Source organism: Archocentrus centrarchus, chromosome 6 (assembly GCF_007364275.1).
Source record: "Archocentrus centrarchus isolate MPI-CPG fArcCen1 chromosome 6, fArcCen1, whole genome shotgun sequence".
NCBI classification, from domain to species: Eukaryota; Metazoa; Chordata; class Actinopteri; order Cichliformes; family Cichlidae; genus Archocentrus; species Archocentrus centrarchus.
In genome coordinates, this window is record NC_044351.1 from 2,141,383 (window position 1) to 2,155,945 (window position 14,563).

Genomic DNA, 14,563 nt, shown 5'->3' on the forward strand with positions numbered 1-14,563 from the left:
TCAGTTTGATCCAGTTTGTGTGTAGGAACATGGGATTGTTTCCTGTAAAAATATCATCAGCAATTTTTGTGTGAATTAAGGACATGCTGAGGACGTGATGCCACTTCAGGTGTTAAGGACTCCATTGATACTTAACACCTGACTTAGTCAATGGAGTAGATGCTGTGAGAGATGGAGGAAGTACTTTAGCACTCTTAATGCAGTAAAATCCTCTGGAAAAAGTTTCCTGCTCTCACTGGTTGGTTTGGAGCTCATTTCTAAAGTTTTCTATAGAACTGCGTCTAATTATGAACTTCATGGAGATCAGTCTGCTGATTGATTGGTTTGTACTTGGGTAAGCATGGACACTTGAGGGTGATGCTGAGTGTCCTGAGAGCAGCTCAGTGAACTTTGAGGATTTAAGCCCACACGGCCTCTGTCTAATCTGATTTGTGTGGACTATAATTAGAGGAAAGGCGGTAGGGCGAAGACTTTACGCCTCAGTGAAAGTCCCGTCGTTCTTCCTCAGTGAAACCAGCTGAAATTCACCTGTAATGGCTGCTGCGTTCAGCTGAAGTGAAGCTGTTTTTCAGGACGAGGCTGCAGGGATTTCTACATTTGCAGGTAGGAGCAGAGAGAGGGGCCCAGGCTCGACTCATTAACTGCTGTTGATCCCAATTAGTAAATATTCAGAAGCTATTTAGGGAGGCACAGCAGCCTGTGAGGTTTATCCTGGTCAGAGGTTTTTTTTATGTGAAATACAGATTCAAAAATGGCATCCTTTGCTTTACTTATGTTTGGAAATACATTTCCCATCATGCCTTGTGAAATGTAAAGCGTGCTACTGTTAGACATTTCTGTAAATGCTACAAATACTTTTTCCACTGTAAATCCTCTTTACAGGAAATACCTGGAGATTAAAATGCATCATGGGAATTTTAGATTATGTCATGTTATTTATGAGTTTTTACATAAACTGTATATAAAAGATGGGCATACCCATGGGCCGTCACCCATTGGTTTCTGACACCTCAGTGATATGATTTTGGCTGATGACATTTTTTTTTCTTTCTGCCAGAAGTGACCCTATTTGGACGAGAGGGTGGAGTTACCACACAGATACACATACCTGCTAATTCAGGTAACTCAGTAGCATCCAAATAAAATCCTTCTTGGATGCACAGCAGCCGTATTATTGGTCAAATAATCACACTGAAAATGCTCCAAAAGGCTCCAACAGCACAAACAGGGTCCAGAGGTCCAGCTCAGACTTCAGTTAGCTGAGGTGAAGCCTAGCAGACAGCAAGCAGCTACAACCATCTGTATCACCATCCACCTGTCAGTCAAAGAGGCCACGCCTCTAATAATGTAAACTTTAAATTAGCATCAGAGACCAAAGTAATTTTTGTATCAGGCTGTAAACATGTTTATTTTGCTGTAAAGTTTTAACATGGGAGTCTGTGGGGACTGACTCATTGCTGCAGCCTCTGCTGGACGGCAGAGGAACTGCAGCTTTTTGGTGCTTCAGCTTCATTTTTCAGCTCTGGAGTTTAACCCTTTAACGCCAGGCGATCACCGCTGAAGCACCCGTTACTTGCCCTCAATAGCGGCAAACAGCTGATTGAGACATGGCGTATCAGCACGGAGTCGGCTGATCCAAGGAACGTTGATCAGCTGGCTTTTTACCGTAACTCTGCAACCGTTTGTCCTATCGAAAAAATGCAAACGGTTCCTGAAAGCCCAGAAATTGCACGTCACAGCCATATAGGGGTATTATGGTATTTGTTACCCGAAGTCCACGAACGGCAGCACTTTTGAAGTATGTTGTACCACGGTTGATGCATTCAGAGTAAAAGGGTTAAGCTAGAAGTTAGAACTTTGCTCAAATAAACCAACATGGAGATTAAAACACAAATTGAAATCCAGAAACCAGTGAGTGATGTCATGGTGGCTGCTTCCATCTTTGGTGTACAGTCTCTGGTGGCTCTGGCCCAAAGGTTTTGGAAGCAGCTCCGATCCTCACGCTGCACATCGGTATTCCCCTGTCACCGGTTCTAATCACGTGACTGATGGATGCCATGTTGTTCTGAAATATTGGAGCTTAAAGAAATATGTTAGGTAGAGCTGCCTCAGCATTTGTTTCATGGATTAAGTTTAGTCCTAGACTATGTGTTTATTCTTATTTAGTCTCAGACTGGCTTTAATCCTTGTCGGCTTATAAGATGTTTTAATCACTCCTCCTGCTTTTAACGTCTGCAGCTGACAGTTTATGCTAGGCAGCTCAGAGCTCTGAGGATGGCGCCTCAATTCAAGTCTGCACTGATGATGCAATGCTAAGTGAATATTGATTTGCTGCAATGAATCCTGGGTAAAGTGAGCAGCCTCTCTCGGGTTGCACTGAGGGGGAAATGATGTGAGCCGGCTGCTCCTCTGCAGATGGGCCGAGCAGATTAGCGATGGCATTTTCACGCTTTTTTAAGCATCCTTCATTAAAGCCCTTGGCGGTGGCTGAGGTGAACACACCTTTCCTCCTCTTCTTCTTCTTCTCCTCGGTTGATGACGATGCTCAGGAGGCCGGTGCCGAGCCCGCCGAGGGCCTCCCGCAGGATGGAGTAATGACTCGGAAAAGCTCTTTCATCATTTCCATGGCGAGCCCCCCAGCAGGCCCGCCCCTGAAATGACACTGTTCTGCCGTTTTATCATATCAAAAAGTTATGTTAACAATTTGCATGAACAAAGTTGAACACTGAGGGAAGCGTGCAGCGGCGTTCCCGCCGTATTCTCAGCGGCACCGACTCTTTTGTGAAGATTTTCACATGAAAGCAGCGCTCGTTTGTTTCCCTCCAGCAGCTCATGAATGAGCGGAGCCCGCGGGGCAGATGTCCAGAGGTTACTTAAAGACAGTGTGTTTAATTAATTGGAAAACACTCGTTTTTAATAGTTATTATTCAAGTATGAAATGCAATCCTTGTAATCTGTGCTCACACATAATTAGCACCCGTGGGATTTCAGCATGCAGTGCTTCAGAGAGGAGACGATCACATCAAACCAACGCACATCCTCATTTACTGATTGTTTACGTGCTGATCAATGAGCGCTGTAATCAGATGAAAGGCTGAATTTAGGAGAGCAGCAGCCAGTCCATCAGCAGGAAATCAGTCTGCACTCAGATCTGATCCTCACGTTTGCCTTTAAGCTAAAGAAATGTTTCCTGGCTCTCCAGCCTCTCAGACATGAAGATCTGAGGACAACTTCCCAAGCACAAACCACAAACTGGTACCTATGAGAGAGGAAAGGAAGGAGAGGGAACAGAAGAAACACACAGGTGTGAGGCGCAGGTAGACAAACAGGAAAAGAAGCATTTCAGCTCTGAACTTCCAACAGAGTCTGAGCAGTTTCTGAAACGGTCATTTGATCTATTGACTCGCGGTCCTGAGCACAACTTTCCCTCAAGAGGGAAAATGTCCACATTTGGACCCTGGAGGGGTTTGCAGTGGTGTGAATTCCACATGAGACAGGTGATATATTTACATTTTATCAATAAAACTACTCAGGTTTGGCGTAAAATACAACTCTTACCATCCATCCATGATGTCACAGTGACATCACAGCATCACCATCATTTCTGAGACTTTCAGAGAGGTGATTAAGAAGAGATGGTACCTGGGTTCACTCTTTTTTTAAACCAACACTGCTGCTACTGAATCCAGAGCTGGTTCCACAATTTCCACCACATAAAGAAATTTGAGGATGTCAGTGGTTGTGGGAGGGGCTAAAGCAAGAAATTCGCCATTGATTGGTGGGGGTGCCTGACTGTCTCATCAGCCCTGTGAGGCACTGCTAAATCCAAGAGGCCTTATTAAGTTGATGACAGACTTCCTGACAGAAGTTTGGAGCCCTTTTTGCACATTTCCTGTAAGTCTGAAGAGGATTACCCACAGTTCATAGCACTCAGCCAACATGTTGATGGTGAAGAACCTCCAGCTGACTAATTTCTTAAGTTCTAGTCTTGGCTGGAAAAACAGGACCAAACTGAAATGTGTGCCGATGTTGGAGATGTTACTTCACTATCTGCTGGAGGCCCTCGCTGGACTTTCTAGCAAAGGGAAGTTCTCATAGAAGAATTATTTTATGTTATCATTTCATTGATCAGATCAAAATAAAAAAAGCAAAACTGAGAAAAAATGTGCCCCACCAGGAGGACACCCTGGTGATGATGATCCTGGTTCTTCCAGTGTTTTGAAGTCTTGTTTATGCACCTGAGTTATTAGCTCTGGTTTTTGGTTGTTGTGCATTAAATCCCTCGTTTCTCTATTCAGGCTGAACCTCGGCTCTTGCTCTCGTCTGTTTGTGACTCAGTGTTTTCTTATTTCCTGTTTTATTTGGTTAGTCTTTCGTGTCGTGTGTGTTTCATTTTCATTTTCTCTGTGTTGTTTACCCCGGTCAGTTTCAGCTGTGTTCCAGGGTGTTTCCTATCTCTGTAATTACCCGGTGTGAGTATACTGACTGTGTTTCCCCTGCTCTTTGTTGACTCGTCCCCTCATGGAAGTGTGTTTCCCTGTTTCATGCTTCCTGTTACTCTCAGATTATTAGTTCCAGTTCGGCCGATGCTTTTGTTTGCATATTTGTATGTAAAACTTCCACATACTGCCTGCCACACAGCCAAACCTCCACAGAGACAGAATTTACATGCAGATAAACAAAAGTCATAAACATGATGTTTATATATCAAAACTGGTTCATCTACAGGGACACCGATCACAAGGTGCTGTCAATCAAACGTTGAGTAAAAACTGCAGACATGCATTTATTTCTTGAACAATCATATCGATATTTCTTCTTTTGTGAGACGGTCCGATTGGAAACAGCAGCAGCACGTTCATGGTGCAGTTTCTGCCATCAGACCAGGATTACATGGTGTCAGAGGTGGTTCTGTACCACATCCACCTCTTGGAAAAGAGTGATGCATTGCTCATGAAAGCTGTAAAATATAATCATGTTTGACGTCTTCTTTCAGATAAAACTATCAGCACAATGCAGCCGCTTCAGGACAACGAGCTTCATCCACCAGAGAACCTGAGAATCAACCAGAGTCCTGAGAGTCTCAGCCGGGATGAAGAGCAGCGGGCTCTCTGTACTAACACAGATCGACATCACATTCCAGAAGATGAAGAGCAAGAAGAACATCACCCAGATCCACCTCAGGACCAGCCAGCGGTCCAGGAAGGAAACCAGGTTCCAGCAGCAGCTGTTGATGAGGCAGATGCCCAGGACCTGCAACAGATTGAGGACTCTGTGGATAGAGGTGAGAAGTACTTTTTGCATTAGGAGGCTGTCGGAGGCTGCAGTGGAGTTAATGTCTGCTTCAGGGAGGTGTGAAGGGTTTGTGTCCCATTTGGAGCTTTGTGTTAAGCAGAGGTTTGGGTTAGAGGCTGAGTTATCATGAGTGTTTAAATGTGAGACCTGTTTGTTATTTATTGACCCACTGGATCACATTAAAGGACACCTTCAACAAAACGTCAGCATCTGACTCTGACTGTCCTTCAGGTTCGTCCCACAGCGAGCACCTTCAGGACTGCCTGGAAGCTGATTCAGGTGAGATAAACCTTCAGACTGCAGCTAAAGTTAATACGAGTTAAATGAATTAATAGAAAGCAGCATCCTCAACAGACTCCAAGAAAAAATTCTGTTTGGTGTTCAAAGGTTGAACAGGTCATCAGCACAGACAGTTAGAAATGAGTTGTGAGTGTGCTGCAGCGCTGCTGTGCAGACACGGTCCCGGGCCTTTCCTCTTTGGTTCTTTTAGGTTCCGTTTTCATTGTTTGATTCTTATTTCGTTATAGTTTGTAGTTTTTTGTCAGTGTTGTTGTCTTCCCTGCATCTCTGTGTGTTTGGTTCTTGGCCTGTGCGTTTTATTCCCAGTGTTGTGAGTCTGCGTCTCTGTCCCCGTGCTTACCTGTTTCAGGTTTTACTTCATCAGTCCTCGTCTCTGATGCTCTGTGTTTAGTTTTACTTCCTGGTCTAATGTGATTACCTGCACCTGTTTCCCTGGTCCTTTGTCACTCTGTCATCAATGTTTACCGCACTGTGTGTCTCCCTGTTTGTTATTTAGTTCTGGCACCTGACCAGTTCCAGTATAGTTGTGTTTATTATTTCTTGTCACTTCCCAAATATCCAGTTGTGCTCTGTGAGTCTGTATTCTGGGCTCCTGTCCTGGCTGCCAAAGCTGCCGGTCTCAGGAGGAGGTTAGAAACCAAATGCTCCTCTGAGAGGACCTGAGGTCCTGTTCCAACATGACTGCACACCAGAGCACAAAGCAGCTCCATAAAGACATGGATGAGCCAGTTTGGTGTGGAAGAACTTGACTGGCCTGCACAGAGTCCTGACCTCAGCCTGATAAAACACCTTTGGGATGGATTAGAGCAGAGACTGTGAGCCAGGCCTGCTCTCCAACATCAGTGTATGACCTCACAGATGTGCTTCTGGGAGAACGGTCAGAAATTCCCAGAAACATTCCTAAACCTGTGGAAAGCCTTCCCAGAAGAGCTGAAGCTGTTATAGCTGCAAAGGCTGGGCCCGCATCATATTAAAGCCTCTGGATTAAGAATGGATGTTACTCAGGTTCATGTGTGTGTGAAGGCAGATGAGTGAATACTGTGGTGTTTATGACATCAGATGGTATCAACGTTACTCTGAATTTAAGTGGAAAATCAGGACTATAGAGCTTTAAAATATCTCCTCCTGTTGTTTTCTGAGACCTGATCAGTGTTTATGATAAAAACAAAGCTTCAGCAGGAGTGAGCCTGAGAACGGAAGTGAAGGGGCAAACAAACAGAGGACCCTGTGGTTTGTGGTTGGCATCTTAACTCTGCACCCAGCAGGTCGCCACTGTGCTGGTATCTCACATCATCTACTTTAATGGGGTGGACAGATTATTAGGAACACATTTTAACGTGCTGCAGCCACACATCCAGCCACGTTCCTGCAGCTGCAGGCCTTTGGTCCGATGCTGCTGCCTGTTTGGAGCTTCGGAGGTGAGGTGAACCTTCCCTCTGTGGTTTCTTCCTGCTGTCAGATCAACAATGAGAAACTGAGAGGCTGCAGCAGTCAGTCGAAGTGCATCAGGAGACCACAACAGGAAGTGATTGAGGTGTGATCACACCTTCACCTACACTCCTCTGCACATGTGTGCGTGGTGTATTAGATGGTATTTAAAGATTGTGGCAAAACGGAAAGCTCCTTCAGTCAGGGACATTTACTTTAACCGCTTAGCAACCATCAGGCAGCCTGGTTAGGGCTGACACATTAAAAATCATTTTTCAGAACTAGTTATTTTAAAGCCAACCTGCTCAGCTCTGGGCTTCCATTCTCAGTCTCTCCCAGAACAGCTTAACATGATTCACAGTTCAAAATAATCCTTCTCTCTGATCCTGGGCCTCACTGCAGCCCATCAGTTCGTCCTCAGTCTGAAACAAGCTGTTTTAGCTCCTTCACCTTTAAAAAACTGTCTTCTGATTGGTCAGTTTGTAGAAGCCTGCTGAGGGGCTGCAGCCATCAGTACGACTACTATTAGTGCAGCGTTGTGTGTATGAATTAGTTTTCAGATTCAGTTTTTGCTGTTAATGATGGAGAACAGACACAAACTTGGAAGACGTGGACTCAAAAACACGCAGTCTGTCAGAGTGTGTGTGCTACTGTTAGGACTAATGTGGTATTTTTGTGTAACTGATTTTATTTTTGGGGGGGTGTCAGCTGAGATTAAGGAGGTAGAGCGGGTCGTCTACTAACTGGAAGGTTGGTGGTCGAGGTATCTTTGGGCAAGATACGCCGGTGCATTTTCATTGGCTAAGACCTCGTGACCAACGTGTCACCTGTGGAGAGGATTCATCCAGCTGTTCCAACCTGCCACACCTGAGTAGCTCTGGTCATGTGCTTCCTAAGCTTTAGTTTGAAGGAGTTTGTAGGGGTACACTTAATTTGCACAGGGCATTTTAGTTTGTTTCTTTTACTTGTGATTCTTAGATTTTATTGTTTTGAACCACTGAAACGTTAATTTCACCTCCTGAAATTCTGCTGTTAAATAAATAAACATACAGCATTTTTTTAATATTATAAAATAAAAAAGAATTAAAGGACAAAATGTTGTGAAAAATGCATGAAAATTAAATCAATGTGTCAGTTTCAAATCAACCCTCCAAACACAGTAATAAATATAAAATCTTTGTACTGTTTGACCTCCAGTTGTGTCTGTTTGCATCCAGCTTTGCCTCAGGACCCGGACTCGGACCCGGACTCGGACCCGGACTCAAACCTACCTACGGGGACGGCCTTTGAGGACGAAGCCGGGGACTCAGGCGGCAGCGTGCCGTCACTGGTTGTCACTGAGACAGCGGAGGTGAGTCCAGAGACGGCTCATCTTTATTCATGGCTTCATCTGGGAGCCAAGCGCCTCGTCTTGCTCGGTGCCTTTGTTGGCAGTGCTCGCAGGTAGCTCTACTTCTCCACATTTGCTGCCTTTGTTCTTTCTTTAAACACCGCCTCTGATCAAGTTCAAAGCCCGGCCCTCCTGACAGCCTCCCTTCATCAGCCTGACACTTTTTTCTGCTTCTTCAAAACCACTTTTCCTTATTTTCATGTTACTGTACTCTGAGTTTGTGGGTTTAGAGCTGTAATTATGCGCCCACGTCGCCACTCGTCACACCGTGGATTTAAGACGATTTTTCAATAATGTATTTGTTCATTGTGAACTATTTTAAATATTCTCATTTTCATTTTGAATCCTCATCGTGCCGCCTTTTATCACAAATGTCCTGCTTTTCAGATCCTGACAGATTTCTCTTCTTTGCTTTCACCGTCAGCAGCTCGACTCGTGCTGTTTTCTACATGTTAACAATAATCCTCAATATTTTATCCAGGGAGAGGTGTCAGCGTGAAGGTTTCATGGCATAAGGCTCGTGCTTGTTACTCATCCTGACACAAAATACTGAGAAGCAGCCAAACTTTTGTAGACCTTCAGATCTTGTCTCGTATAATTTGAGGGGATAGAAATCATGTGGTGTGAAGCCAGGGAGGGAATCAGGCCTGCACATCATCAGTAAAGAAACCCGGCAGCAGGAAGTCAGCATCCAACATCAGCCCGCCCATGCTCAGTCGCTCAGAGAGCAGCTGGCGAGTGTGTGCAGACACGTCGGAGTCGTCCGTACAAACTATAAGCAACCGCAGCAATTGCAAGGTTTTTGCAACCGATTTTAACCAGCCAGCAACCAGCTGGGAGCGGTTTTCCCTAGCAACCGGAGGTCGCCAGGTGGTTGCTGACAGGTCTCCATCAGTGTTAATTTTGACAGCAAATTTTGATTTAGTTTTAGTCATAATTTAGTCATCTGAATAGTTTTAGTTTAGAATTATTGTAAGAATATAGTCGACTACATCTACGGTCGATTTAGTCGACTAAAATATAAAGGGTGTAAAATGTAAATGCTTTTTCTTCAGTTCCCTTGAATTAGTCATTATACACACTTACACAAAATTAATGGAATATTATTAATAATATTAACATTAGCACTAAACTGAGCACTAAACACTAAACTGGGAAAAACACTTTACCCTGCATGACATTAAAATGCTGACCTTTGCATGGAGATCTGGGTGACTGGTTTGCAGATGTCGTTTAAGATTTGTCGTGTTTTGACCCGAGATAGTCGCCCCACATGGTTTACACATCGTTTAGTTTGTCACAGCATCAAAGGACAAATGTGTCCATACATCGGCTCTTCTCTTTCTCCCTGCTGACATTGGTTACATAACTTGGTTCTCTCAGAAGGAACGACCAATCACAGGCTAGTTTGGTCTTCCCGGGTTTAGAGCAAATTTGTACAACTGTGCATTTGATTGGATGTTTTCCTAACTTGTCCCGCCCTGTCACAAAATTAAATGAGTTCTGATTGGATGTCCCTGCCAAGCATTTGCGTCTCAGTTTGATTCGTTGATGAAAGTGTCAATTAATTTCATCATAGTTTTTATCCTTTCAGGTAGTTTTAACTTAGTTATCGTCTCGTTTTCCTCGTGAAAAAAAGGGTCGTTGATGAAAACTATGACAAAAATATTTCGTCAACAAGATTGACACTGGTCTCCATGCTGTGTGACTTAAGTTGCATCCATACTGGAAGTGATTCACAGCGCCGAGACGACCAGAGAACAAAGAAGCTCAATGACGTTCTGCGACTTCAGCAACAGGAAGTGGGCGGGACGCAAGATAAAGTTTTAATGAGTGAAGAATGCCCACTGATTGACCTATAACCTGGTATTAAGTATATGAAAGGGTCACCTAGGCAACCGGAGCCCAGAGCGTCTGAAAGCGACCAGCCGTAAACCTGAATGCCGATTGCTGCCAGTGTGGACGCAGCATTAGCTGAACATTTTCAAATTAACTGAAGTTACAAATAGATCATAAAAATCCACATCTAAAAACTAAAAATCATTTATAAATGTACATTTTTAGACATTAAAAATATGTGTAATGTATCTGTTGCCCTTTCGTCCCTGTTTGGTTGGTCTTGTTGTGTTTCTGCCGTCTGTGTTGTTGCTTCTTTGGTTATTTCCTGGTACATTGTGAAGGTTAGCTTTTTGGCGTGTCTTGTTATGGTTTTTGTGGTAATATGCCCCGCCCTCTTTCCTCCACGTGTTCATTTTGTCATCGCTTTAAGCAGCAGGCAAAGGCCTGACAGGAAGTTAATGTGGCGATGAGCGGGACGGACCTGCAGCTGAGGACCAGATGCCCTGAAGGAGCGGGAGGAAGCTTCCTCTGAGGCGGGGGGGACATGTGAGAGCCTCGGCTCTCTGACGGCATTCCTCTGATAGATTTGCATTACCCACCCTCGTGTGAGCGCGCTCACTGATCCGAACCGCCTCCAAATAAGGTTCCTCTGAAGCTCTGCAGCACACGGTGGAGGAGCACTTAAAGCAAATTGACTTTACTGATGTGAATTATGAAGATACTGATATCATGCATAAAGTTATTTACCCCTCAGAAGGATTGAAATAAGTCATTCCCTCAGATGGCGATACGGGGGAACTAATATGAATGCAAATGGGATTAGGCTCCTGCATTAGTGTCTGATAAACAATTTACAGGCCTGAGTGTTCACAGGGGGATTCGCTCTGCGCGGCACCGGGAACGGGGGGGTTGACCCTCCGTCTCCTGCCAGCGTTCGCCTTCACCACGTCTGCAGCCAAATAAAGAAACGCAGATTATTGGAGAGGTCGTCGATTTACGTTTAAATCAGATCCGATCTGTCCCGAAGGGAAAGCTCCGACCGAGGACGACACAACAAATGGAATTACAGCCGAGCTGCAGAGCGAGCTCATGGTGAACGGTGTGGACGTCCTGCAGGCGCTGACGGAGTTATTATGAGGCTGAGGCCGATCCGTGTCTGTGTTTGAACCTGCAACACATCCATTTCCACACGTTAAAATCCATGAATGTTGGGAGACATAAAAGAGAAATTTAAAAGGGGCTCAGCTTCTTCGTCGGTGCTCTGAAGAAAAGCCTCTCTCAGGCCCTTCCTGTCTCATGTTGTATGATGTTAAAAAGAGGCATATTTCACATCCTCACCACACCGATGGCCGTAAAAACAATGAACAGTTGTAGAAGATTTAAATTCATGGCAGTAAACAGTTTTATGATTACAACAGCAGCACATAGAGGCATACAGCTGGGATCAGACTGAAGCCGGTCCCCTGAGCAGGCTGAGGTCATCCCGGCCTCCTCCTGTGCAGGACATGGTTTTTACTCTGGGACTCTGCCGCAGCAGCTCAAAATAATCCTTATTTATTTCATATTCAGTTCACACTCTGACTGAAACAAGCCCCTCCCCCTTTAAAGCAACTTTCTGCTGATTGGCCAACTTATGGAAGCCTGCTGAGGGGCCGCATCTGATGTCAGCTCACCATAAAAGTACAAAAAAACTGATCTCTGGATTCACAGAGATTACGGTACAGAGCTCGTTATTAGAAATATGACCCTCTCTTATGTTACACACACACACACACACACACACACACACACACACACACACACACACACACACACACACGATAATGTTCCATTTAATATTGCGGAGTGAACTTTGAAGTGTAAATCAGGTACAGTACTGGTACATACTTCTGCAGTATTTTTACATGTATTGTGTGTATTGTGGGGGTAAAATGTGTTACAGACAGTGATGTCAGTAACGCGCTACTTAGTAACGCGTTACTCTAATCTGACTACTTTTTCTCGGTAACGAGTAATCTAACGCGTTACTATTTGCAGTCCAATAATCAGATTAAAGTTACTTATCCAAGTAACTGTGCGTTACTATTGTTGTCATGTTCCTCAGTACAAAGATATATTTTGCTTTCTTCTTGCATCTCGGGTAGTGACGTCTGGCAGTTAAATCCCGTTTTCGGCATGAGGACAATAACAGCACAGCGACACAAACAGAAACAATGGAGGGAGGAGAGAGATGCGCATTTTCCAGCTGAAATACAGACACTATAGTGAGTCTGTGTCAGCTAAAGATGACAACATCAAGGTTAGCTGTGCACTTTGTGCTGGCGACAAAGTGCTATCTAGCTTCAAAAACACTACGTCAGACATGAAGTAACATCTGGAGTCACGGCGCAGTCACACTTACAGAGCGAGTCGCAACAGTGGCGAAGCAGAGCTGCGGCTAATGCAGGAGCCCCCCAGCACCCAAGTGGGGGAGAACTGAAGAAGTTGAAAAGCCCTCTACTATAGTATGTAGTAGAGGCTGGTATTGTGCCAAAAAGTGATCGTCTGCCAAACAGCAATTTTCGGTATTTGCCAAAAAAAATAAATAAATAAAAATCATTGCCTGTATTTAAACGTCTGTAAATGACTTGTTGACCTATAATCTGTGAAGTATATATCAAACACATCTCTCATGAATGATATCAGGTGATTCATGACCACTCAAACTGAGTGGTAGATGCTCCACTCAGTTTTTGGCAAAGTGATTTCTATATATTCGTTTTTTTTTTTTCCAAGGTAAAAACTGTCTGACATTAAAAATATCTTTTTAAACAGAAATGTGGCTCAGAGGCTGCAGAAATCACAACAAATATAACATCACAGTTATATAAAGATATTTGAAGTGGCCAAGCCACTCATAAATCATGTTGACTGCACTCAGTTTAGCAATATAAGCAAAGACATTACACATAAAAGCACATAGAAACATCTGAATCACTTTATGACAGACGATCACTTTTGGCACAAGACCGGCAGCTGTTGAAAGTAACTAATAAAGTAACTAGTAATCTAAATTAGTTACTTCTAAAATTAAGTAATCCGTAAAGTAACTAAGTTACTTTTTAAAGGAGTAATCAGTAGTCAGACTACTTTTTCAAGGTAACTATACCATCACTGGTTACAGACCTCTTCCTTCTTGCTCTGAGACAGCCATTGGTTTCTGGACACAATGTTTGCCATCCACCTGTCAGACACAGAGGCCACGCCCCTAATAATGCAAACTTTAATCAAGGTGAGTCATAGAAATATCCTCCCCCCGTACAGCTGTTATGAAGGGGGAAATGATCCACAGAGACTAAAGCAGTTTCTGTATCAGGCTGTAAACATATTTATTTCTGCTGCAAAGTTTTAGCGTGGGAGTCTGTGGGGACTGACTCACTGTGGAGCCTCTGCCATAAAAACCAGAGACTGTTTATTTCTTTGTAGGTGAGGAAACTTACAAATTCAGCAGAGATCAAATAATTATTTCCCCTGCTATAAATAAATGGGAACTCATATCTGTTTGCCTTTTTATTTGAAACTATGGCCACTTTTAATATAAATGTCTAACACAGACATTAAACATATGACAGGAAATGAGCTTTTTAATTAGTCGCAGCTTCCTTTAAACATCTGGAGAGAGTAACGTCGGAAACGTGCCCCCGTGTGACGCTACAGGCCAGATTTCACCGTCAAAGCTGTGAAACCGTAAAGCCGAGGCCTCCGTGTGACGATTGGATCTGAATTAAAAGCCGAGCAGGAAGCGGTGTCATTGTTACTTACAGTAACAGTGATGACAGCGACGCAGAAGGTGGAATAATTAGCAGAAATCAAACTGATCAGAGTGACGTGTTTCATCAGGCTTTCCCGGGCTCTGTGTGTGTGTGTGTGTGTGTGTGTGTGTGTAGGCATAATTAGCTCTCCTGGGACTGCAGTCGTCACCAGTTAAAGGACAATCACAGCTCTGTGAGATGTTAAACTGTGGCTGCTGCTGACTCGGGTGTAATTGTACCCAACAGGCCGGCGTGCCGAGTCGGCCTCGGTCGGCGAGGCAGTCGGACATTTTGTATCTCTCATGATAATCCGACAGCTCCTCTGAGCCGTCTGAGGAGCAGGAGGATAGATGTTTGTTTCCATCATACAGGCTTTGTTTCAGAGAAAATAGCTGAATGGGTAAAAATGTTGAGGCTGTCCACTTTTGCCTGGAGGTTGATGGCTGGTAAAACCCTGCTTCCCTTAAACATTAGTAACTTTAAAAGGTGATCTTCCTGCTGCTGGTCCACATAAAAACAC

The 14,563-nt window shown here is 44.1% G+C and overlaps 1 protein-coding gene across 1 annotated transcript in view; it reads left to right on the forward strand.

The window, feature by feature from the left end:
* Nucleotides 1-502: 502 nt before the first annotated feature.
* Nucleotides 503-14,563, forward strand: part of LOC115781744 (uncharacterized) — a 33,796-nt gene continuing 19,735 nt past the window's right edge. The window contains exons 1-5 of the mRNA XM_030731582.1: nt 503-603; nt 1,058-1,120; nt 4,997-5,284; nt 5,527-5,574; nt 8,241-8,374. Coding sequence (XP_030587442.1) covers nt 5,014-5,284; nt 5,527-5,574; nt 8,241-8,374 — 453 coding nt within the window. The 5' untranslated portion in view covers nt 503-603; nt 1,058-1,120; nt 4,997-5,013. The remainder of the gene's footprint in view (nt 604-1,057; nt 1,121-4,996; nt 5,285-5,526; nt 5,575-8,240; nt 8,375-14,563) is intronic.